At 40.5% G+C, this 27,535-nt stretch overlaps 1 protein-coding gene across 1 annotated transcript; it reads right to left on the reverse strand.

Moving 5' to 3' along the window:
- Window positions 1-27,139, reverse strand: LOC123499922 (epimerase family protein SDR39U1-like). Its single transcript, XM_045248454.1, has 5 exons — window positions 27,116-27,139; window positions 26,469-26,603; window positions 25,847-25,986; window positions 15,296-15,363; window positions 1-882 (listed from the first exon to the last, which is right to left on the reverse strand). The coding sequence occupies exons 1-5, from the start codon at window positions 27,137-27,139 to the stop codon at window positions 821-823; spliced, it is 429 nt and encodes a 142-aa protein (XP_045104389.1). The 3' UTR covers window positions 1-820.
- Window positions 27,140-27,535: the final 396 nt, after the last annotated feature.

Here is a 27,535-nt window from a genome sequence, read left to right on the forward strand (position 1 = left end):
TTTCTATGGGAAAATTTTTGTTTTATATACAACGACTGTCACGGAACTAATTAAATTTGTACGTCGAAGTACCACTGTATTTGTAACTTAGACCTTAAACCTTCTGGACTGCTATGTGTTAGCCAGGTGTCCCTACCTAAAACAGCCTCAAATGCAAAGATCACCCAGAAATAACCATCTATATTACTACGTACACAATGCCATGCCTCCCTTGCTCTCCCACACTATCATCTACATGTGCCATGAAGTTTGCCACCAAAAGATAAATAATGTTCATTTTACATAGTTTAATTCTTATTTACTTACCTAGGTAAAAATATAATTTCTTGGAAGGGATTAAAATTATTTACATTGTATCTTATGGGGAAAACAGTTTCAGACTTTGAACAATTCAGACACCGAACAGCCTTTAGGAACGAATTAAATTCAAAGTCTGAGGGTCCACTGTATATATGGTTACATAAGGAGCTTTAAGTTATGCCTTTCTCATTTAAAGAAGCCTGTAAGAGAATCAGGGTGTGGAGGGGAGACATTTTTTTCCCCCTAGAACCAGAGTTATTTAGTTATCCTGTGCAAGTTTCTTCGATTGTTTGTATTGGAAAATGTATTACGAATGAATAAACTTCAGGCTAGGTATTATCGCTATGATTAGTGTATAGTTCATGTTTAGAAGAGTGAGGAAATGTCAGTTGAAACTGTTACATGTGGGAAGGTGGTAGGAAGTGTTTAGTCCCGATATGTACATACCAAATTGTCTTTGCAATAAATAGACTTGAAGAAGGCTTGGTTTTCTCTGATCCTCTCTGCCTCTAGGATAGCCTTAAAGGACTAGATACCACTCAGGACTGAGCAGGAAGAGGATGTGATAAGATGCAGAGAAGACTACAAAAAAAGAGATTTAATTATGCAAGAGAAATTTTGAAAAGTTAAGAAAATTTTTGGGTGGAATAGAATGGATGAACATTATGAATGCAAGGGCAGCATAGGGGAAATATGAAATATTCATACAGAAATATAACAAAGGAGTGAAGAAATACTTACCTAACTATAGTGTAAAGAAAGGTATACAACCTTGGTACAATGGCAGATGTATAGAAGCTACAAGGGAAAAAGATAAAGCTTGGAAGAAACTCAAAAAGCAGAGAAATGAAAACAACAAACAGCAGTATGAGGATATGAGAAATGAATATATGTTAGAGTAAGGAGAAAGAAACTTTGAGAAAGATGTGGTGCAGAAAAGTGAAGATGAACCTAAGCTTTTCTAAAAATACATAAATGGTAAAATGGAGAATGAGAAAACAATAGCAAAAATAATTGAAGGAGGGAAGACATACCAAAAAGCAAAGGAAATGAGTGAAATTATGAATGAGAGTTTCAAAACTGTGTTCACTAAAGAAGAGGAGCTTACAGAATCATTGCATTGCTGAGGCTTGCAGGAAACCATAGTGCACAAAGAAGAAATTGGAAGACTACTAGAAAATATGGATGTCAGAAAGGCAATAGGGCCGGATGATGTATCAGGCTGGGCACTAAAGGAATAAAGATCAGTTATTAGAACCAATTTTGGAAATGGTTACAAGTTCATTAAAAGAAGGGAGGGTACCACTGAAATGGAAGAGAGCCATCATAATCTTAATATTCAAAAGGAGGAAAGTCAACTGAGCCATTAAATTACAGACAGGTGTCACTTACAAGTGTTGTGGGGAAGATACGTGAAATTGTTATCAAGGAAAAATCGGTTATGTATCTAGAAGAAAACATGTTATATCGAACAGACAATTTAGGTTCAGGACAGGAAGATCATGTGTGTCAAATTTACTAAGTTTCTACTCTAAGAGTAATAGAAGGACTGGAGAGCAGAGATGGATGGGTGGAGACTATATACCTAGACATAAAAATGGCTTTTGATAAAGTCCCTCATAACAAACTACTTTGGAAGTTGGAGAGCATAAGAGGACTGAGAGGCATTATGTTAGATTGGATAAGGGATTACTTGAAGGACAGAGATGAGAACTATGATCAGGGATACATACTCATCTTGGAGTAAAGTAACAAGTGGAGTGCCACAAGGGTCAGTGTTAGCCCCCATTATTTTCCTGGTATATGTAAACGATATACAGAATGGAGTGACAATTTATATTACTTTGCTTACTGATGATGCAAAATTGCTAAGAGTAATCAAGACTTGAGATGACTGTTTGCTGCTGCAGGAAGATATAGACAAAATTTATGAGTGGAGTAAGAAGTGGAAGTTAGAATTCAATGCCAAGAAATGTCACGTAATGGAATTAGGAAAGAGTAAGAGAAGATCGATATGGAACTATCTGATGGGAGAGGAACAAATAATGAAAACTAGAGGAAAAAGATCTGGGAGTGATTATGCAAGAAAATCTGAACCTCAAAAACACATAAGATATTTGGATCATCATATAAAATGTTGACTAATATTAGAGCGGCATTTCAATACTTGAACAAAGATATGATGATTTTTTTTCTTTTTTTATGCAAGAGGGAGAACTGTCAAGGGCAACAAAATATTAGAAAAAAATAATAAAAAAGGCCCACTGGAACTCCAGTTTCCCTAAAAGATCTGAAAAAATCAGCCAAAAGTCTGGGACAAATGTCTTGACACCTCTCTCTTAAAAGAAGTCACATCGTAAGAAAATGGAAATACAGATGCAGGTAGGGATGTTATGGTTGTTGGCCAGATTGTTGGTCAGGCCTAACTACACCTCTCTGTTAACTACACCTCGCTGTTTTCTCCACGTCGCTATGACACGTCAGCACACACCGTGGTTCACTTGTTATTTGCAGCTCTGAGGTTTCATGAGGATAGCGGCGTGAACCCAATGGAGGTGTTGTCGTGCAGGAGGGTGAAGCGGAAACCAGACCAGCACAGTGCGGCTCACCGCGAGGGTCTACTACCACCCAGCCTACTAACCACCCTACCTGCTACTTCTCTGATTGTATATATCGTACATAATTAATGCTGCATTGTTTCCAATATAGTACAAGTTGGAATCCTGATTGTTTTCTTTACGGCCAGAAGATACAACAGGATAAATTGGCGCAGTGAGTAGGATCCAGCAAACCTGCACATCTTCTGGCTCTTCAGTGCTTTCCAGCTTACAAGAGTAATTACGCAGCCAGTTCCACTACTTCCTTGCCTTCAACTCTACAGCTATGGCGGAGGTTGCTACATTGGTGGAACTGATGCAACAGCAGATGGTGATACAGCAGCAGCAGATGAAAGAGCTGGTCGATCGCCTTGCACCACCCCGTGAAGGATCCACTCTTAAGGTTGCTTCTACACCGGTAAGCATACCGAAGTTCACTTCTTTTGATCCTACCTCCAAGCTCTGGAAGGATTATTTAGCTCTTTTTGACACATTCACACAAGCTAACTCTATCCCTGAAGAAAAGGTTGCTCAAGTCTTTCTTACCAATCAAACTACAGGCAACCCCCGTTTAACGAAGGTTCACACAACGAAATTTCACTACAACGAAGGTTTCATTTTACTACCATCTGCTCGTTTAACAAACACCAAACTCGCTTTAACGAAGTTTTATCCAGGTAATTTTTTTCCAAATTTGAAAGCCCCACCATATCACGCAAGCTGACAGGCTTTTGAATACACCAGGAGCTGCTGGTATTAAGGCCTGCCTCAGGAAAAATCCTGGAACCCCTATAGAATAAAGATCAAGATCAAGATCAAGCCTCTCGTGGACAACACGCGCAACATTCACTCCCCAGTCAAAACATAACAGCGTCAGCAGCAGCTTGTCTTCCCTAGCTCAACTTACCACCAAAATGCCCTGCAATTGGCCTAGTGTTCGTAAGAAGACCAGGAAGTCTCTTACTCTCCAAGAAGCTAGATATTATTCACAGACACGAGAGAGGCCAGAAAACTATAGCAGTGCTGGCCACTATCTTGACTCCATATTATACTGTCTCTATTTTCAAGTCAGCAGAAGAGTCTATCAAGTCTATTAAGAAGGCTGGTGAGACCGTATCTTCCTTGCAAGCTAAAAGAACCACCTGAACTCGTGACTCCACAATGGATAAAATGTGGAAATGTGGTACATAAGTTTTGTATGCAGTACCATGATTCGCACTTTGTTTATATTCCACAGGTTGCCGGTTAGTGTCTTTCCCGTTTCACTCTTCCTCCCTTCATAAAGTTTAGATCATCAACATTATAAAGTTACATACATACATATATTAGTGTACATTATAATGACTTAAATTAAACTACCTAATGTTTAACTTCATAATTTTTACTTTCATTACACCTTTTACTGTAATATGATGCACTCTCGCTTTGCTTACTCTCAATGAAAGTTCAAATCAGGGGTTAAACTTGTTATAATCGGTTCACTTAACTGAGTTTCGCTTAACGAAGTCTTTTTTAGGAACGTAACCCCTTCGTTAAACGGGGGTTGCCTGTACTTCCATTTACAAGTTACTTAGTACATTGGCTAGTCAAGAGAGTGCACCTAAGATGGTAAACGAGCTTACTATGAAAGACATTGGGCAGTATATGGAGAACCAGTATGACCCCAAAAGATTCATCATAAGGGAACGTTTCAAGTTCTGGTCTTCTATGCAGCGCAAACCTGGGGAGACAATTCCTGAGCTCGCAGCAAGGATTCGCCAGGATGCCACTACCTGCGACTTTGCCACCATCAAGGATCCTCAGGATGAAGCAATGCGCACACGCTTCATTTGTTCGGTGGATAATGAGGCCATTTTGAAAACTCTTTTCAGGATGAGTGATGATGACCTGACTTTCAGTAAAGCAGTGGAGGTGACAATGGAAATGGAGGACGCTGCAAAGGTGACTAAAGAGACTGCTCATGGTTCCAAGGCTTCCACGACCACACCTGTTTTAAAGCTTAAAAGGATCTCACCAACACGGAATAGTGGGATAAAGCCTCAAACACTGTTTCCCAAAGGGATGTGCCCTCGGTGTGGCAGGACTGACCTGGTTGCCAAGAACTGCCGGTTCATCAATTCTATCTGCAGATTCTGTCAAAAGAAGGGACACCTGAAAGCGGTCTGTTTAAAGAAAAGGAACAAGGGATCAGTTAACCATCACACATCAAAATTACCGGTTCAAGTGGTAAGAAGTATCTCTAGTGATGATCCCGTTATGCAACAGTTACAGTTGGATGGGAAGATATTCACTTTTGAAGTGGATAACAGAGCGAAGGACAACTTCTGTACTACAGGTATTTGGTCAAATCTGGGCAAACCTACACTACACCCTGCTCAGGTTCGTTATGTCTCTGCTACAGGGAATGATTTACCAGTTTTGGGTACCTTTACTGTCAAGGCTTCTTTGGGGGATTTTACAACAAGAGACACGACGTAAAATTTAATGTCTCCACTCTCCCGTGTCTTAATCTGCGAGGTCGAACTGCAATACGGAAGTTAGACATTGACGTACGGGCGCTGATGTGCAAGGCCGGCCCCAAAACACCCAGCAACGACGTGCATGTCGTCCTAGTGACAAGTCTCCCGACCACGTGTTCCAGAAGGCTTGTCAGAAGGTGTGCAAGGAGTTTCCTAGTTTGTTTTTGCCAGAACTAGGTTGTCTCAAGGACTACGAGTTGGAGGTTGCATTCAAGCCAGATACACAACCAATCTTCTGTAAACCAAGGACCGTTCCATTGGCTGTTCTGGAGGATCTCAACACTGCATACAACGCTGGCATCAGGAAGGGCATGTGGATATCTACACAGTTCAATAAATCCGGGACCCCTGTAGTGCCAGTGGTCAAGACTATTTCACCAGAACAACAGAGAAAAAAGCTACGGGTATGTGGTGACTATTCTGTAACCGTTAATCAGCATCTGCAAACACACAGACACCCCATATCGTTGCTGAAGGATTTGATGTGTAAACTTGGTGGGGGTTACTACTTCACCAAGATTGATCTAGCAGATGCCTACAACCAGATCAAGCTGGGACCTGATAGCCTGAAAAAGCTGGCCCTCAGTACACATCGGGGCATCTTGCTTCAAACTCGTCTACCATTTAGGATATCATCTGCGCCAGGCTACTTTCAAGAGATCATGGATCAGCTCACCAGTGATCTGCGAGGAGTAGCGGTTTACTTGGACAATATTTTGGTAAGTGGTTCGAATGCAGAGGAGCATCTACAGAACCTTCGTGCTCTTCTCCAACGTCTGCAGGACAAGGGCTTACACTGCAACCTTGAGAAGTGCATTTTCGCTCAGCTATCGGTAGACTACCTGGGTCATACACTTTCACGTAACAGTATATCCAAGGGACGCAAGGTTGATGCAGTCGTCAAGATGCCACCACCTACCGACGTCTCTACTTTACACTCATTTCTTGGCTCTGTACAGTTTTACAGCAAATTCATACCTAATCTTTCTACTTTAACAGAGCCACTGACTTGCCTCACCAGGAAGGGAACTCCATGGAAGTGGGACAATGAAGAGCAGGCAGCTTTCCAGCGTCTATGAGACATTCTTTGCACGGACGCTGTTCTTGCTCACTTCAATCCAAATCTGCAGATCGGCATCTCGTGCGACGCTTCAGAAGTTGGGATTGGGGCAGTACTGTTTCATCGTTACGCCGATGGTGCCGAATGCCCCATTGCCAACGCCTCAAAGACTCTGACAGATACACAACGCTGTTACAGTCAAATACAGAGAGAAGCACTTGCAGTTGTCTATGGTCTTCAGAAATTCCATCAGTTCATCTATGGTACGAATTTCATTCTTGTAACAGATCACAAGCCATTAGTCTCTCTTTTCAGTCTCACGAAGGGTACACCTGCTCTTATGGCAAACAGAATTGCACGATGGGCCCTCACTCTCAGCCAGTACGACTACACCATCGAGTATAGGAAACCGGGTGAACAAGAGAACGCGGACGCTCTCAGCCGTCTTCCTGCTGGCAAAGACGTCAATTTTGACAGGGAGGAGCAAGTAGCAGATGTATCTACTGTCTGCACTATTCAAACAGTTAGCCGACAGTTGAACCTTATAGATGCAGGTACGTTGGCTAAAGCATCCATGAAGGATCCAATTATCTCCACAGTTATTCGTTACGTCAAGGAAGGGTGGCCACATGTTACTAACTCAGAGGAGATACGACACTACATGAAGCTGGCGAACTCCCTGACTACGAAGAATGGTTGTCTTTTCCTTGGATCAAGGATCGTCATCCCACACTGCTTGAGGGAACCAATGCTGCACCTCATACACCTGGGTCATTTTGGTATGCAGCGGATGAAGCAACTGGCTCGCTCTGTTGTTTACTGGCCCTGAATCAACGATGACATAGAAAATATGTCGCTTACATGTTCTACTTGTGGTGAGCACCAAAGCAAGCCCCCCAAATCAGCTAATCATCCATGGATGCTACCCGAAACACCGTGGAGCCGATTGCATCTCGACCACACCATCAACTTCATGGGTTCTAACTGGTTGGTTTTAATTGATGCTTACTCAAAGTATCCTTGTATATACCGCCGTGGTATAGTGGAACCATTCGTGCTTTGGGATCCTAGAGGTCTCCAAGCGCACGGGTTCGAATCCTGTCCATGGTCTGAGTGTAGGTTGGGCTTCCTCACTCGGGGCAACGGTTTCCTAGCGGGTGAGCTTTAAGATAGGAGGTACCCTAAAAAGTATCCCCTTTAGCCCATAAATTCCCGTGAAAAGCCCACATGGTATAATAAAAAAAAAATAAATAAAAAAAACTAGTTCAACATCCACGAAAAGTACAACAGAGTTATTAGAAAAGACTTGTGCTCATTTTGGTTACCCGCACATTATAGTTACAGATAATGCCACAACTTTCTTGTCTGAGAAATTCTAGGTATGGTGCCATCAACAAGGTATTGTAAACCTTACTGGAGCGCTGTACCATCCTGCTACAAACGGTGCTGCAGAACGGCTAGGGCAGTCGTTCAAGCAGTCTTTGAGGAAATCAACATTGTCGCCAAAGGCTGCACTACAGGAATTCCTACTACAGTACTGACGTACCTTTGGATTCCGGATACTCTCCTAGTGAACTGCTCAACGGTCGGCAAATTAGGTGCAAGTTAGACGCGCTCCTTCCTTCTCCTGCTCATGTCGCCCAAGGACGACAAGCCAACAGAGCGGCCATGTCACAGAGGGAGGAACTCAGCCACCGAGAATCCAAGTTGGTACACCCTGTTATGCTTTATACTGCGGCCCTAGGAGAGACAAGCAACCTCGATGGGTTCCAGCCGTGGTTACTAAGGTTTTAGGGTCAAGGAGTGTTAATGTTCGTGTTCTACCTGTCCAGGAGAGGCATTAACGTTCACTTCACCGATCCCAGACCCAAAACAACAGGATGGAGATGGTACAGCATCCCTTCCAGCTAGATATTTGGAGAAGAGGCGGAATCCTCGACTACCGACACCCACGGATGACCACTACAGACCGGACAATCCAAGACGTTCGATGGGTTCCAGCCGTGGTTACTAAGGTTTTAGGGTCAAGGAGTGTTAATGTTCGTGTTCTTCCTGGAGGTCCTACATGTCGCCGTCACATTGACCAGCTACGCCCCCGCTATGGAATGGAACACGACGATGATCCAGGAGAGGCATTAACGTTCACTTCACCGATCCCGGACCCAAAACAACAGGATGGAGATGGTACAGCATCCCGTCCAGCTAGATGTTTGGAGAAGAGGCGGAATCCTCGACTACCGACACCCACGGATGACCACTACAGACTGGACAATCCAAGACGTTCGAAGCGTCTCAAACAGAAGACGACGGAGGATGAGGTTAGTGCTTCAGGCAATCCTCAGCTAGTGGGGAGGTGTTATGGTTGTTGGCCAGATTGTTGGTCAGGCCTAACTACACCTCTCTGTTAACTACACCTCGTTGTTTTCTCCACGCCACTATGACACGTCAGCACACACCGTGCTTCACTTATTATTTGGAGCTCCGAGGTTTCATGAGGATAGCGGCGTGAACCCAACAGAGGTGTTGTTGTGCAGGAGGGTGAAGCGGAAACCAGACCAGCACAGTGCGGCTCACCGCGAGGGTCTACTACCACCCAGCCTACTAACCACCCTACCTGCTACTTCTCTGATTGTATATATTGTACATAATTAATGCTGCATTGTTTCCAATATAGTACAAGTTGGAATCCTGATTGTTTTCTTTACGGCCAGAAGATACAACAAGGGAGTTCCAGAGTTTACCAGCGGAAGGTATGAATGATTGAAAATACTGGTTAACTCTTGTATTAGAGAGTTGGACAGAATATGGATGAGAGGAAGAAGAAAGCCTTGTGCAGCAAGGCTGCAGGAGGGGAGACATGCAGTTAGCAAGATCAATAAAGCAGTTAGCATGGAAATAGCGATAAAAGATAGAAAGGGATGCAATATTTCAGCGGTGAGAATGAGACTGAAGACAGTCAATCAGAGGAGGAGAGTTGATGAAACAAAAAGCATTTGATTCCACACTATCTAATAAAGTTGTATGAGTGGAACCCCCCCAAACATGTGAAGAATACTCCATACAAGGATGGATAAGGCCCTTGTACAAAATTGGTAGTTGGAGGAGCGAGAAAAATTGGTAAAGACACTGCAGAACGCCTAACTTCATAGAAGCTGTTTTAGCAAGAGATGAGATGTGAAGTTTCCAGTTAAGATTATGAGTAAAGGGCTGACCGAGGATATTCAGTGTAGAAGAAGACAGTTGAGTGTCATTGAAGAAGAGGATAGTTGTCTGGAAGGTTGTGTCGAGTTGATAGATGGAGGAATTGAGTTTTTGAGGCATTGAAAACTACTAAGTTTTCTCTGCTCCAATCAGAAATCTTAGAGAGATCAAAAGTCGGGCATTCTTTGGCGTCCCTGCATGAAGTTGGAATATGCAGCAGTGGTGTGGTTGCCGAGCTTGAAAAAGGATATAAGATTAAAACAGATCCACAAGATAGCTACAAAAATGGTGCTGGAACTAAAGGACCTAACATGTGAAGAAAGGCTCAAGGAAATGGGGCTGCCAACCTTACAAGATAGATGAGAAATAGACTTAATAAGATCGTATAAAATAGTTAATGGCATTGAAAAGATAGACCAGAAAGATCTGGTGCTAGTAACAGAAGATGGAAGGATAAGAGGACATGCAAAGAAGATTAGGAAGAGGCAGTGTGTGAAGGATATTGGCAAATACAATTTTCTACATAGAACAGAGGAAAAGTGGAATGCATTGGGTGATGAAGTTGTTACAGCACATAATGTGCATAGCCTTAAAGAAAAATTAGATAAGTAAAGATATGGAGACACAAAAACACACCAGCTTGTCTGGCCCCCCTTTACTACCATCTCTCTCTCTCTCTCTCTCTCTCTCTCTCTCTCTCTCTTATGCACACATAAGGTAGTTTGCAATTTTTTATTACATTCAGAGGGCAATGAAAAAATTACAAACTAGTAAAAAATAACAGCTAGTACTTCTGAGATGTTCTCCTTGCTCCCCAAAGGCTATATACCACATGGCATGCCGGAGGAGTTACCAGATATTTCCTCCATGGTTAAAAAAAACCTTACTGAGATGTAGCTAAACATAGCCAGTGGCAACTCAGTGGGTGGAAAAAGTTGCCAGATACTTACACTCACCCTCTGACTTGAGTGAGCAGGAAAGCAATACAAACCTGTTGCGCGAAAAATCATGATTACTGTAACGATCACCGTCTTACCAGAAGTAGCGATGCGATCGTTCATGAATGATCACCAGAAGGTAACAGTTAAAGGGGTTGTCTTATACAGCAGTAGTAGTTCAAAACCTAAACTTTTTGTAAAAAATTGGAGGCTGTCTTATATATCCAGTCACCTTATAATCTGGCATATACGGTAGGACCCGATATCTCTCTGCTGAGACAAGGTTAGCAGGTTATGGACCACAGTTGGAACAGGGACTATGAAATACAGTCAACTCTCAATTAATGCGAGGGTTACATTTCTGGAGACATCATGCTATTCAAACATAATTTTTCCATAGAAAACAATGGTAATAGGATGGTTACATTTCTGGCCACTGGGAAAAATCTGCCTATTTTGGGGATTGTGTTACTCAATCATTAGAAAACAAAAACTTTCGTCACTAGGTCAAATCTTGCATGGAACACCAAAATCAAAGCAGGAGTGTCAGTCGCTTCATTTTCTTCTTGTGATCCCTTAAGCTTGTGTGTTGCTTTCACCATAATATTTGTTTCCACTCCTCTATTGTCTGCTATAATGAATATCATATCTTTGAATTCATATATGATCATGCCATGAGGATCACTTTATAGCACAGAGTGATAGTGAACTACTGTTGAAATACCACTTCCTTCGGCATGAACTATTTTTTCTACCCCCTTTCTAACCCACCCTAACTTAACCTTACCATTTCTCAGCAATGTAAAGCAAAGAAACAAAAGCTATTCCAGCAGTTAGGTCAAGAAATTGAATAATACCCATGCAAAACATACATGTAAATCACTAATGTCCCCAGAAAACTGAACAGAAAGATGGTAAGATTGTTAGGGTGGGTTAAAAAGGGTTGGTGCAAGCAGTGGTGAAAAGTTATGTAGCTATAGTTTGCTCTGATGTACATACAGTCAGTGAATGAAGCAAAATCTGGGTTCGAGTGAGAACTGCATTTCCCACTGAGTCCTCCTTTACCAGATGAAGTTACAATGAGAAAAGTTCATGCTGAGGGACGTGGTATTTCAATAGTAGTTCACTATCACTTAATGCCACAGTCTAGGTGATCCTCATGGCATGATCATATATGAATACAAAAATTTGATATCTATTATAACAAGTAACAGGGGCATGGAAACAAATATTGTGGTGAAAGCAACACACAAGTTTAACCTCTTCACTACAGCCAATAAAAAAGGGGCTCCAAGGACCATTTCCAGGCTGGGAGGTGGTAGGGATACCTTACTTTAAGATAGTTTGCTCTCTCTCTCTCTCTCTCTCTCTCTATGAAAATAAGAATGATAACAGTTAAGTGATTTTTCATATTAGGTACATACATTATGAAATAAAACCACAAAAATTTTAAAGAAAAGTATATAGTTTGCCTGCTATTGGTCATTTTTTGAAAATGACAAATAAGAGAAAGTGTTTATTTTAATTGAGGCCACGCGTACTGTAGTATACCCATCCACCATTTTTAAAAAGTCTCAGAAATCGAGTTCAAAGTTTTTTTTCTTTAAAGATCGATATCATGAAGAGTATTACACCTAGGGTAATGGGGTTTGCATCATCTTAAAGCCTATCATCTCTACTTTGCTCCATCAACTTTTTGTTAAGATACACTCCCCCTCCCCCCCCATCATTAACCAAAAAAGACGAGGAATTGGCAAAAAAGTTTTTATTTTATGCAAGAACCATTACACCTGGCAGAGGTTAGCGTGTTCTTTTATGTTGTACAATGATGGTGAGTGTCAATAGAGTGTTTGATAATGATTTTGTTAAGCTATTGCCATAAAATATTTTTTTATAATTTTTTTTCTGAATGTTATAAATATGTTAAGAGCAACACGTGCTGCATGGCAAGCTTGTAAGCAAAAACTCAAGCTCGGGACGAGAGCGGGAGTAATACTATAGCTTGCACTAGAGGCTGGGGACGAGACTATTCACGCTGCTTATGTCGCATGGGTATACTTTAGCATGCGCGAAAAGCAGGCTGCTTTGTCTATTGTCACGGAATGGCGCTTGTGTATACTTTACCTCGCGCACTGCATAAAAATACGTGTGCCGAGTGCTAAAGACGTAAACCCAAGAAATTTCTATTGGGTTTTTTGTGTATATTATCTTGCATTTCTTCACATCCACCTCGTCCACATGAAAGTATATGGTCTGATTGACCGTGTGATAGCATTATCTCAAATTTGAGCAGGATGGCGCTTGGGTATACTATAGCACGCGGGGCCTCAATTGTAAACAAGCAATTATTGGTTCCATAAAAAAATAAACAGATAAAATGACATTATTGTAAGCAGGGCATATCTACACTTATCCTGGGATAAGCAAATCATATACCTTTGTAATAATGATGAAAGTTAAGTAAACCATTGTATCATACATGACCTACATTCTGAAAGATCTCATTATAGATTCTGGAAAAAAAAAAAAGATCTTAGTAGAACAAAGCCATGACATAGTATGCACATCCTCGGATATATAATGAGTGCTCAGAGGATGCAAAATATGCATCTTCGTGTTGAAGGGTTTAGAGGTAACAAGAAGCAGCCAACACCAACTGGGGACAGGGGGATGGACAGATGCCTCCTCTTCATCTGCATTGTTTTCAGAGTTCCATGCAAGATTTTACTTTGTGCTGCATAAAACAATCCTTTTTGGGTGGTAAAGCTTGTAGAAAGTTAACAAAAATGTTTTGTGACCATTTAATGTATATATAAGACAGTAAAAACTCCTAAGGTGGTGCATGTAACATCAAGTCGTTAACCAGCGTTAAATCAAATAAATCACATTATTAAATTGTATTTCCTTAAAACTTTAATATCAAGTGTTAAATCGAAATAGCATTATTCAAACTCGCATTAATCAGGAGTTAACTGTATGTCCCCCTAGTGAACGTGTCTGGCGATGCAACTGCCTACTCATGCAGTCAGTGACACCCAATGGTGACAACAATCTTCCCCATATCCCTGTGGTTCCTTGCTTGGACAGGAAAAGTCTGTCTGATTCACTTGCTCCCCAGTTGCTTTCACTCAAGACAGTGATATGAGTGTGGGATATGTAATGTTTACGTTTCACTTGTACCTCCAGTTATTGTATGCCTGACAACCCCTGTGAGCTTCAGTCTAGTTGGTATCTCTGAGGCAGGCGCACTTTCAGGGTCTGCCACAATGATTATTGCGTGTTCCTTGTCTCAATATATTAGCTACAGTTAATACAGGTTTCCTTCATTTTATGATTGGGTCCCATTCCTGAAAATCAGATCAAATAGCAAACAATCAAATAGTGAACTTAAAGTTTGTTATGATTTCACTTAACCTAGGTCTAACTTGTACTGAGATAGAGAACACTTTTCTGCACCACCTAAGGAGATAAGTGTTATAGGCCCATTATTTTTTTTTTATAGTGTTTCCCTTTAGGCCTATATCCACTGGTAAGAGGAGAAGAATAAGCTTCAGTAAGTTACCAGGTGCCACTCAGCAGCGAGTCTGGTCATCAATCCACAGCCTTAAGTCTCTCCATTTCCTCCATTATTAATTCCCTATTCCTCATTAGCGTCTTTGCCATTAATGTAGAAACTGTCTCGCCTGCTTTCTTCACACTTGCTGCTTGTTTGATGGCAGTGGAGACAGTCATTTGGGACAACTGTAGGGTTCTGGTGAAGAAGTGGGCTCCCAAGCTCCCTCATGACACTTAACAATTTTAAAACTCTTTTCTCATAAGATAAGCTTTTTCCTTGGTCTTTTGTCCTTCAATTCACCAGTACTAAATGTTGCAGGCTGCTTGGAAGACATCACACCTATATCACCCGTAATACCCAACAATGAATGTGAATTCTTGCAAAACACAATACTGGCGACTGAACACAATTGAAAAACTGATCTTGATGCTATATGTGGCTTGAGTTTGCTTTCCAGCTTTCAGACAAAAGGTTACTTAAAACAACAGTGCATAGTTATCCATGGCCAAAGAAAGAAAAATAAGCATTTAGATGAAATAACCAATCGTCATGAATGAAGGAAGAAACAACAATTCTATCCAGCACTGTTGTAAAGGCTATGCTGGAACCTTGAACCTTGGATCGGCAGCTGCTGCTGATCATAAATGGCTCCTCATCTCCTGCTTTCTTTTCCATGTTCCATGCAAGACCTGCTAGCAATCTTGTTACCATGGCAACAATATCTCCCTATGTGTTCATGGATGCCATTTCTTGGCTGGAAGTTGCTCCGCTCGTTGTTAAGTTTCTTGGATCTTGGCCCGCTGTGGTTTCCACCAGATGCAGTGTGGGCGCGCATGAAGTCATCAAGTCAAGTTAACTTGTGTTAAATTGAATAAATCACATTATTTAATTGCATCTCTTTAAATATCAAGTCGCGTTAAATCAAAATTGTTATTCAAACTTGCGTTAGTCAAGAGTTGACAATATACACAGAACAAGAAGTACCTCACTCATATCTTCCATATTACAATTATAGACATATATATCAACTACAATGAAAATGCCTAAAGGATTGCAAAGTAAGTGTTTGAATGCTTAGGCTGAGCATAGAATGCAAATGTGAATAAACATTTTGAGCAACTTACCAACACCTGAGGCTGACACAAAGACCTTGGGCTTCACTTTGGCAGACTCAATAGCTGCAGCCAAGTATCTGCAAGTCAACAGAGGTTAAGCTACTTTTCTCTGTACCTTTTCCAACTGAAGCATTTTAATATATTCTTAACATACGACTTTACTGTATTACCTGTCTTAGGTATTACAGTTGCCAGTCTTTTATTAATGACTTAAGTATTATATTAAATTAAGTATAATAACCCCAGCATAAGATTGACCAATAGGAGAGGACACAAACTTAAAGTTGCTGTTGCCAGATCCACCCGGAAAGTTGATCTATTGCATATCATGTATTTTTGGATTTCTACGACAACACACCAAGATAATAAAATAGCTTAAGTATTTTTGAACATGTACCAACAACATAAACACTTTGATAGCATAATTAAGGTTATATACATGCATTATGCTTTTTCTTATACTATTTCTATTCTTGGGACACAAATTACTTCATTCTCCAATTAATAACTCAGTCAGTATATTTTTTCCTTCTGAGCTAGGAAGTAGACAACAAAAAACCATGAACACATGAAGCACCATAAGTTTATTTTCATGACTTAGAAATCAGTCTTATAATGAAACTGTCTATTGCCAACTAAACTAAACCATTCTTCAGCATACACACTTTTGGCATCATAAAGACCTAATGATGTTACCTAATGGACAGTGTCCATCCTCACGAATTAAACCATGTTCACTTTATGGTGAGACACAGCTCAGACATGGCAATGAAAGCAATGCAGTACCCTTGTGCTCTTTTGGTTTCAGCAGCAAATTTTCCTTTTCCTCATAAAGAAAACTGAACAAAAATTGCTCTACACCTTCCTTGTAAAGCATTAACCTCTGCAGAGGCGAGGTGAAATGTGTGTTAAAGTTTTGTGTTGTGTCAACCCCTTTGCTACTGCCCATCCGCACATTACTGTGAGCCACTACACCGTCTAAGGCCACCAACTCCCATATGACATGTGCCCACACACCATCACTCAAAGATTATTCCCATTGCCATTTTGTTTTGTATTTGTTTATAAATACTTTCCACATTCACTGTATACATTAGGCATACAAACAAAATAATAATATAAGATAATGATAATACAGTCAATCAAATAAACAAAATAAAAAAGGAAAGTAGTAGTAGTAGTAGTAGTAGTAGTAGTAGTAGTAGTAGTAGTAGTAGTAGTAGTAGTAGTAGTAGTAGTAGTAGTAGTAGTAGTAGTAGTAGTAGTAGTAGTAGTAGTAGTAGTAGTAGTAGTAGTAGTAGTAGTAGTAGTAGTAGTAGTAGTAGTAGTAGTAGTAGAATGGACAGTACACTGGTAACAGGTTTTAAAGGTCTAAACTTTAAGGGTCCCAAATTACCCACTTGACTTATCCAAGGCAGCAGTACATAAAAATGATATAATAATTTCTTTCTCTTAACCTTACTTTGACAACACTCTCCACCCTAGTAGTACCTTCACTTATTATCAGTTGTGTGGGAACAAACAAAACAAATATTAACACAAAAGACAAATATATTCTTAACAAAACAAAACTTACATACATACCACACATATATAAACACAAGTGAAATCTCTCCTTCACAGCACAGGAAATCTCCCCCATAATCCTATCTACCTATAATCACAGCAGGTACTTACTTCCCTTAAGCACTTTCTACTGTGCAATGTAACACCTTATCATACCCAAAACATCACCACTCCACCACAATACACAACTCTTAATACCTCAGTTGTCAAATTCATCAATTCTCCAAATGCTACCAAAACTCAACACTCACCACCAGACACCAGAACCTCTACTCCCCAGACAAGAGCTCTTGACAATCCTTATAGACTACACCAACCTGACCCTAAACCACAGGATAACACCATCATACCACAAAGAACTCCACACAAACCCTCTTTACTCCCCAAATTACTGAAATTCCTCCATCACCACAAGACCCCACTTCCCTTCAAACCAGCCTCTCACCTCCACCTTTGTCCTCAGACAGACACGCTTCTCCCACTTGTGTTTCATCTTTATTCATCAAAATTAATCCCCTCTATTTCATTACATTACAAGGACATAAACCACATGGGTTCATTATTGTTTAAGTGTACAGTAATAAAAATTTGTCCTATCAAGAATAGATGAATCAAAGATATAGATTCCTGTTTGGTGTAATGGCTGATCCCCATGTGGTCCAGTGGCATCCTTAACAAGCATTTAATGACTGCCTGAAGGACATTGCTGAAGTGACAAATGAGGGAAGGAAGATAATGGATCATCAGAGTCAGAGTAAACTACCTTTAAACTATTGCCCTCTCTGTAGATCACAGGCTTGCCTTCTTTCTCTAACGTCGCTCCACCTCCTTACCCTCTGTCTCTCTTTTATTTAATTCTCTCCCTATATTTTCTATCTAAATTGATGAGTTTCAAAAATTATTTCCAAATCCTAATTTTTGTTCCACATTGCCACTGAAGTAAAAATTAAGGCATGTTCTCTATAGAAAAATGTTCCCCCATCCTAAACATGGCATCTTAGCAGGGAAGTGCAACCCTGCCAAGTACCCAATACCTAGCAGGCTCACATCTTATGCAGTCTTGCAATAGAGTATTGCCCTGCTGTAAGCTCACCATATGGCCACCCTCACAGCCAATCTAAGGCAATAATCTGCATGTGAAATACTGTATTTTAAGGCTTACAAGACACACTTTTTTTTCCTGAAAAATACCCTGAAAAATACTAGTGCGTCTTCCAAGACAAATGTTGGATTGTAAGGCAACACCCAGCCTCAAGTGAGCTTGGACACTTGACCGATAGCAACCTGGATTTGTATGTTGAGTCATTACATTATGATGTTAGCCTAAGTACTATTTAATTCAGCCTTTTATATGATGTAAACTCAGCACTTAGCTGTTACAAGTATTTCCAGTACCATAATCCTTCCTGGAGCCTACTTGGTATGTGGAGAAAATGGGCCGCTCCCTCATCTCAGAGCAACACACACATACATACACACGAACGCACACACATGCCAGGTGCCTTTATACCTTTATTAATAGAACATCCAAATGGTTTACTCATTCAAGCAAGGGTCAAAACTCTACCTGTGAATTATATTCACATTGATAAAGCGTGTGAAACACGATTGCAAAACAAAATAAATACGAACTTCAGCACTGACGCGTTTGGTTTTGGCAAATGTCAGATTCAGCTATTTTAATAAACCTAAGTTATTCAGCCTCCCAGATTTCCGAAACTTTGAAATTTCCGAATGACAAACCTCCGAAATTGAGGACTAGTGATCACATAATGTAAACAATACATCCAATACATGCTGTCGCCCACCACTAAAACAAGAAGAGATGGACTGTTTCACTGTGTATATCTATTTACCTATGGTGTTTTTATTTACATAGTTTTAAATTTGTGGTGAGTGCTCCAGCAAATTTGTAATGAGTGGTGAAACAATAGTGTCTTGCAGACTCCTTGCTTCTGATGTTTTTGTGTTCAGTGGTCAGGTATATGGTGAATGCGTTCTTGTATGAAAATGACTTTTTTTTTTCTTAGAAATTTCTTTCAAATATTAGGGTGTGTCTTCCATGATGCAATGTCTTGCAAGCTGTAAAATACTGTAATACTTCTTGGGGGGGTGAGGGAGGAAGGGAGGGAGGGCAGAGGGGGGGGAGAGAGAGAGAAAGAGAGAGAGATCAGGAGCCAGGCAGCTGTGAGTGTGTTGTTTATATTGCTTTTGCCATCACACTGATACACAATTTGCTCATTATGTCAACTAGAAGAATAAAACCTAGCCCACTTCGTACTACATTACCCTCAGTCAAAAGAAGAAAGAAATGAAATTGTAGACCTCCAAAGACTGGTAAAGTACTTCTGAAAGAGAGAGAGAGAGAGAGAGAGAGAGAGAGAGAGAGAGAGAGAGAGAGAGAGAGAGAGAGAGAGAGAGAGAGAGAGAGAGAGAGAGAGAGAGAGAGAGAGAGAGATGGTACAGGGTGGGGCAAATAAAATGCCCGAGTTTTGATAGGCTATTAGGAAAAGTAAAACAATACTTACAGAATTATTTGTTGTTTTTTTCGAATCAGTATACAATGCCATTTGTGTGATCACTTTTTGAAGATGGCATCAGGAAGAGGGTGGCCATCTGTAGCGATGCACTGTTGAAGGTGAAGTTTTCGGCTGCTCTTCGGCACATCTCAAGGGGTATTGCAGCGATTTCCTCCCGAATTCGCATCTTCAATTCTTCCAAATTGTGTGGCCGACTTCACTGCTCCATTCCCCTAAAGTTACTGTTTGGTATGCAGTTTCCAAATTAGGGGTAATTGGACCTTATTTCTTTGAGGAGGATGGAAGATCTGTCACCGTCAACTCTCAATGTTATCTTGCGATGTTGGAAGACTTTTTTTAACCGAAATTGGAAGAATTAAGTGAGCAAACAAATCTGAGAGACATCTGGTTCCAACAAGATGAACAATTTGAAAATGCGAATTCGGGAGGAAATCGCTGCAATACACCTTGAGATGTGCCGAAGAGCAGCCGAAAACTTCACCTTCAACAGTGCATCGCTACAGATGGCCACCATCTTCCTGATGCCATCGTCAAAAAGTGATCACACAAACGGCATTATATACTGATTAGAAAAAAACAACAAATAATTCTGTAAGTATTGTTTTACTTTTCCTAATAGCCTATCAAAACTCGGGCATTTGGTTTGCCCCACCGTGTACCTGAGTAGTGTGCTCCCAAGCACAGAATTTGAGCCTTGGCCCTTGTGATTATGAAGTTGTAGAGTTCCCCTCTGATTAGAGCTTTCATTGAAAATGAGAGTGGCTCTCTTCTCTCTCATGAAAGGGAGACCTGTTGTATCTAAACCAGTGTTTCTTAAAGTGTGGTCCGCGGACCCCCAGGGGTCCGTGGAATGTTCCAAGGGGTCCGCAGGATAATTTTTAATATCGATTTCAGTCAAATATTCGGCCAAAACATCATAAATTCCTATTTTTGTAGCACCAAATCCTGATGGCTTTTTACAGTGGCTAAGTCACATTGGGATGGAAGTAATTTAAGTAATGCCGCCTTCCTCCCTTGGGGTGAAATCCTCAACGAAATTCCGAAAAAGACACACACAAAAAAATAACTTTATAGAAGGCAGTGGTGTTTATGATTTGGCAACATTGTACTGACTGATGCCCGGTGGTGTGGCCGCCCGCCACATATCAGTTGACGTTAGGCTGCTGTGAGGAACACACGGCAGTTGCTTGTGCTCCTCTTTGTAGGTAAGAAAATCATCTGGATGCTTATGACAACATACTGATTTTTTATATGCCATTTGTTAAACGTTATTACCTACCTTTTTGAGATTAGAATTTTGAATACTAGACCTCGTGTATTTAACTAAAAAATTATTTTTACGTTACTTGCAGGATAAACATCAGAAATCAGCCTAGCTTACTTTTTAGCATCAGGATAATGGATCTGTGGCTCAAGACAGGCTCACTTACAAAGAAGAAAACTGAATTCCAGAACAACAACCAAGACAGCACTGGCCTTAAAGAAGAAAGAAACGATGCTAACAGTGCAACTCAGCTCAAGCTACTGGAGGCAGGCGCAGATGCCATGGACGAAGGGAACACCGCTGACACAAACCAAAGCAGTACAGATGCCTCGGTTACCACTGTAGGGCACAAGCAAACACACAAAGAAATAGCCAAAAAGAAGCGTAAATACTGCAGTGATTACTTGAAACTTGGATTTTTTTGGCAAGGCCTTTAAAAGGTCAGTGTCAACCTGTCATCAAAAGCCAAAAAGAAGCGTAAATACTGCAGTGATTACTTGAAACTTGGATTTTTTTGGCAAGGCCAAAAGGTCAGTGTCAACCTGTCATCAAAAGAGGCTGATAATCTTGTCGAGATTGCAACAAGTGGGCACTGAAGACCCTATTCAGGGAAAGAAGTTTGGCCAATTTTTGGGCTCAAGTCCAGCCAGAGTACCCTGGACTTGCAGAAATTGCTTTGAAACACTTGATGCCGTTCCCAACAACGTACAACTGAGAAATTGGATTTTCTACACTGGTTGATCTTAAAACGAAGAAGCGCAACCGAATCAATGTCGAACCCGATATACGACTGAAACTCAGCAGACTGGAACCAGATATTCCAACAGTAGTGAGGCAGCAAAAACAGTATCATTCATCGCATTAAGTATGGTTGTGAGATATGAGGAGGAAGCGTTGCTGTTAAGTTCATGAAAAATTGTATGCAAAATTATCAATGTTGTGGAAATTATGTTAAGCAAAATATAAACATTTATTTTGAAGATAAGCCATTAATAAATAATTCAGTTGTAATTTCAGTATATTATGACGAGGAAGCGTTGCTGTTAAGTTCATGAAAAATTGTATGCAAAATTATCAATGTTGTGGAAATTATGTTAAGCAAAATATAAACATTTATTTTGAAGATAAGCCAGTAATAAATAATTCAGTTGTAATTTCAGTATATTATGACCTGCAAACACTTTCAAACTCAAGAGGAAAAGTATAATAATAAAGGGTCCGCTACATGAGTAATTTTAATAAAAGGGGTCCGCTGCAAAAAAAAGTTTAAGAAACACTGATCTAAACGACAGGCTCCCAATGTACAGAATGAGATGAAGGCAGTGGCCTGGGAGGAAATAAGCCAGCAATATGCTGAGATGTTTCCTTCCAGCCAAGGATATGCTGCCAGATCTACCACCTCCCTGAAGCATTGGTGGGACAACTATAAGCAAAAGTAAGTATAATACCATTTCATATCTTTATGGATTCAATTTCTTACAATAGAAACCTACAATATTTTACGGCTTTTTCTTAACTCAGTAGTTTGGTGTAGAAATGTAAGGTCAATAAAAGATATTGGTGATCAAACTTTGAGTACAAGCAAAACCAGTCAACATCAAATTGTAATACATATATAGGCTTTAATTGACACATGAGTACTTCTGTAGCAATGCCTAATGTATAGGTTTTCCTGAAGAATCATGATGCTACCACAGATAGTGTTATATTAGATCAATCCACATCAGGTGAAGATAGGTTAGGTCAGGATAGTTTCATTTAGTTAAGAAAAGCAGTAGCCTTTAACTTTGAAACTCAATTACTTTTTGTGTATCATAAAATGTGGTGACAGGTACATGATTCTTCAGGAGTGTTCTGAGTGGGGAAGCCATTCAGCACACCTGAAAATAACTTTTAACAGCTTATGTTAGGAACCTGCTTTAGGCATCGAGTTATAAGCAGTCTTAGTCTAAATAATTGGCAAAGTGGGATGCCTGTATAGAATGTATGAGTGTTCTGCTCTGTCTTGATTTTTAATTATGCATGGAATAACCTTGAACTGTTTTCTTTGTAGAGCAAAAAGGGACCAGGTAACAATCAGGTTGCATCAGTCCATAACAGGTGGAGGTCTCTGTACCAAAATCTTGACACTTTTTCATACTCCCTGAAAGACAACCTGCTACTTGTACAGTCAAGGGGCATGACTCCTACTTGAGAAAACCCAGCTTACCATGTCCCCAGTAATTAGGGCAGGAAGGACCAGTCTGAGGTGGCATAGGAATAGACTTCATGAAGGGCTTCCTGGGATGAATAGACAGCCCAGAAGTGGAAGGCTTCACCACCGAGTAACTGAGCAAAAGGAAACAGTAGGTAGGGACTTTTTCCTCATTAGTGCCTCTGTAGGTGCTTCTTGAAAAGACCGGGTCACCTTCTCATCATTGGCAATGACTTGCAAAAGCCTTGTCAAACAAGAACTTTGTGTCCAACAAAGAGTGCCTTAAAGCCAACTTATCCGATACTGAAAAGGAGGAAGGCAAATTTCTCAGTCATTTCCCTACTGAAGAACACTAAATTAGATAGAACCAAGGAAGACTCCTTAGCTGCATCCTTCATGACCTTCTGCATGTTATCTACTGCCTTTGCCATCAGCAAATCTTTGTTTTGTAATCTTATCTTGAACTTAACTAAATGAATGAATGCACCAAAGATCCAAAACTGGAAGTTCTGAATCACCCAAATGGATCTCATAATTTCCTCCATCTGTGACAGGTCAGTGGCAGCAATTTTGGAGGAAGTGTTGTGCACCTTTTGGAGAGAATACTACCCTAGCATGGGATTAACAACTAAGGAGTGGCCTTTCATGGAGTCATCACTCACTTCATAGAAGTGCCACTTGCATCTGGCAATGTAGGGAAAGGTGGTTGACTTTCTCTTCACTCTGTTTGTCAGAAGTTCATGCATATAATCCAAGGCCTCTGATATTGGCTGTGACCACTTAAAATGCACAAATTTGCTTCTTGGCCTGGCCGCAACGAGATCTTCCTCCACCAGACCCGCCAATCTCTTCCACTGAATAATCTCCCCTTCAACATCACTAAATTAGGTTAGGAGCCACACCCTCATCTTCCTGCTCAGGAAGTTCATGCCTCTCTTTGTCATCGTCCTCATCAGAAGATGAAGCAAGAGAGGAAACACCCACTTGTGAATGCAACCACAGTGGATTAGTAGCATTTCCAGCATCATCTGGTAGGTGCACACTGTATGCCCACTGTCTGGCAGGCACACACCACATACCCCTAATCGAGTGGAAAGAAAGGGGAGATATTGCCACTTCATCACTCCCTATCCTCTGATTGCAAGGGGTCGGTGATGTTGGCAGCAAACCATCAGATCGTAGGGCAGGTGCTGCCACACCGTCACAGGTGGGAAGAAGGCAGGACATATAAGTAAATCTCTCAAGCCCCATCATGCCATCCTGTGACCGCATCACTCCCCCCCCGAACATGTGGCTCTGTTTCAAGCCAGATCACCTTCCTGGGAGGGGAGGAACTAGCAATACCAAGATTAATCCCTACAGGGGGAATCCATGGTAACACCCCCTGCCAGCCATCCCTACACTTCCAATCTGACTACGCTTGCCTGAGCGAACAGCTGAGTGTTGTTGGAAAGGGGGGTGCAAGGGACATGACCCCGGCTGACAGGGGAGCAGCTGGAATGGAAACATGGTCAGCAAGTTTATCAACCACTGTTTCTTCCACTATTTCCTTGAAGCTAGTATGAGTAGAATCACCAGACATGCCCAAAAAGCTAACCATGTGAAACATAACTGACATAGCGTTAGAGAGTTGAGTCTCAAGATTATTAACAGTAAAACTATCACACAGCTGTGAAGCTGAAGGTCCTACAAAACTCACCAGTGACGAGGGAACAATCCCTCCCCTACCAACACTCGTCATCACACTGCCAAACTCAGGGGGAGACACAACACAGGATGGTGAAGTCTGCTTAGAAATGCCACATCTCTTCTCATTATATTTGTGCTTGGCCTTAAGAGTTAACTGGTGCTTATAAGCTTTAACAACCAAACTATCATCCCACTCTCTGCACTCATCACAATGCTTGTCTACATCACACAAGCCACAGCACTGCACACAAAAGGAAGGGGGTCAAAGACAACAGCACTTATCCAGCAACTGCAACCTGGACTACCACAGAACCTCTTGGAGCCAGCAGCGGAGGCAGAGCGCTGAGAAGGAGGAGATGGCATCCAAAATCCGGCACTAGCAACATACAACTTTGGAGCATAGGTGTTAACCCTATGAAGATTCAAAATGGTATGGCAGGCATGGTGGAGAAGGTGCACTGGTGGAGAGGGTTTGAGCAGTTACCATGTGTACTGCCCCCTTTACCACAGACTTTAAATCCAGGTATTTCAAACTTGGAAATAAGTAGATAGACCCTCATCCTATCTATATGAGACAGATAGATGTAACAAAAACTAAATAATGTAATAATTTAATTATTTTCTGGGACTTCTGTTCTGGAATGGTTCACAGGTGCACTGATACATTGTGAATAATGTCTCCTCAACTTTCAAATCAGGAGGACCCTTTCATCAGCATTGTCAGCTTAGGAAACTGCAAGATATTGCAAATAAGCCATCTGTGGAGAGAAAGGAAGCCATCCAATCTAAGAAAATATGTGTTTTGCCATATCTTGGATTGTATGCAAAAAATAGGGTCAGTATATGACTCCCATTTGTAGTAAAAAAGATTGCTCCAGGATTTCATGGCCAAACACAAATACGACAAGCATCCCACTTTGCACATGTGGCTCCTCGTGATATCTGGCTGTTCCCTAAGATGAACACATTGCTGAAAGTGTTTCAATTTGAAAACTAAAGAAACATTGTGCACCTACTTGTTGTTTCTGTTTCTGACAGTTGAAATATATAATACTGTGTTTCATTAGAAAAAAAATAAAAATAAAGAATAATGATCAAGTCTACAGTAAGCGTATGGGAATGAAACTGAAGCTCCTAGTAGTATGTATGTGAAAGCCAATGTGAAGATGGAAGGATGGGATTAAGGATTACATATTAGAATGATGTTAGTACAGAACAAACAGGGAATGAAAAAGGGAGGCTCTTTGTCATGGATATTCCCCAAAGGAAGTGGGGCATCAAAGATATATAGTTAGCCTTAGTCTGACCTTGTTGTGTTTACGCGTGATGCCCAAACATTTTGCTTGAAGCCTTCAGTCCATCTCCTCAGTGGATCTAACACATTCTGTCCAGCAAGACTAACAACAGCCACAGTGGATTCTGGTAGACCTTTTTTGTTGAGGTCATTCTGAAAATTATCATGACTTTCATCTTTGATCCTAATCTCTTCTGAACCTAAGTACCTTCATATATACTTTTTCTAATAAAATCAAACTTTGCAATCTGTAAGTTATAAAATGAATCCTTACATCCTTAAGTTTAGTGCAAAGGTACAATACTAACTTCCTCTACTAATACTTCCTAATTAAAAATGAGTAGGTGGATAATTCTGCAGAAATTTATCTTTGAATGGTCATTCTCACTAATAGTAAATTCACAGAAATATCCACTGAAGTATGTAAAAAAGATACTAATTATTTGAAAGGAGAATTACTTTATTATTGTAATTGCAATCCTAATACTAACACTGCTAAGTGTATCAACACTAACAATTTAATAATGGTGATAATAGAAAAAAATTATAATGCAAATGAAAACCCTGGTCATTCCTAAATGAATAATAAGATGTTAGGTGAGATTACAGGCATCCATTTAGTGAGCAAGACTGACCCAGCTTAGTCTGTAAAGCCCAGGCTTCCTGGACACCAACACCACATCATAACCATGGTGCTGCAGACTCTTGGTAAGAGCTGTCCCAATGAAGCCAGTTCCTCCACCTGTGGATGATGTCAAATGTAGAAATGGCTGGGAAGAGACAAAACCAAAGTAGAAATGGTTGCCTCTCATCCATATATTGGTCTGCAGGCTTTATGAGTTGATGAAAGCATTTAATCAAATTGGTATAAAATATGATATAGCTAGAGTAGGAAAAATATATGATTATTGTAGGCATTTAAAACTAGTAGTTGCAGGCTTCTATACTCTCTCTCTCTCTCTCTCTCTCTCTCTCTCTCTCTCTCTAAACATTTTCATTATTTTTATAGTTTTATTCCTTTATGTGTATGGAAATAAGGAGCTAAGAAGATAAGTTTTTACGCTTTCACCAGTCTCTCTATTCTAGAAAAAAAAATTTCTGGTATTTTCACATAATTTTCATTAATCTGCTTGTTGTTTTCCCTAAAATTATTAGTTTTAATTTTTACACTTCCTACTGACTCCCCATCCCTCTCAAACCAATGATAAAACTGAGAAGTGGATTAATAAAATAGACCAAAATTTATTCCAAAAAAACAGTTTCATCTTTACAAATAACTAACCCAACAGTCAACAGTAACAACCATATTGTTTCTCTCAAGAGGATATGCCACCACTTCCCTGTACACACCAGCAAGCAGTCATGCACCACCACCTAACCTAACCCAATGTAGAACCAACTAAATATAACAGAATGGGGAGTTTTCAGAAGTAGTGGTTGTCACTAGGAGCCAGCACTAGGCATGTCCCCTACTCACTATCAAATATTCCTGGTGTCATTCTATAAACGTAAGGATGCAATAAGCTAATATGATAGATTTTTCTCCACAGTTCCTCCTAAATACTAACACAGGTATAATCAAATTCTATTTATGAAAAAAAGTATGCAAGTTGATTTTCTAGTGAATTGGCATTTAGATCTATTTGGTCATTTCCAGATTTCCAAACAAGTATGTCACTGGAAGTGTATTAATCTAGACAAC

This window comes from Portunus trituberculatus, chromosome 50, assembly GCF_017591435.1.
Source record: "Portunus trituberculatus isolate SZX2019 chromosome 50, ASM1759143v1, whole genome shotgun sequence".
NCBI classification, from domain to species: domain Eukaryota; kingdom Metazoa; phylum Arthropoda; class Malacostraca; order Decapoda; family Portunidae; genus Portunus; species Portunus trituberculatus.

Bases quoted from the DNA above. Each gene is read 5' to 3' on its own strand.
- LOC123499922 (XM_045248454.1), bottom strand. From the start codon at position 27,139: ATGGTTGTTACTGTTGACTGTTGG. The intron at 15,364-25,846 runs GTCAGACTAAGG...GTTGACTTGCAG, and splicing joins TCACGCGTAAACACAACAAG to ATACTTGGCTGCAGCTATTG. The intron at 883-15,295 runs GTAAGTTGCTCA...CTTTTTTTGTAG, and splicing joins TGTGTCAGCCTCAGGTGTTG to TCTTCTCTGCATCTTATCAC.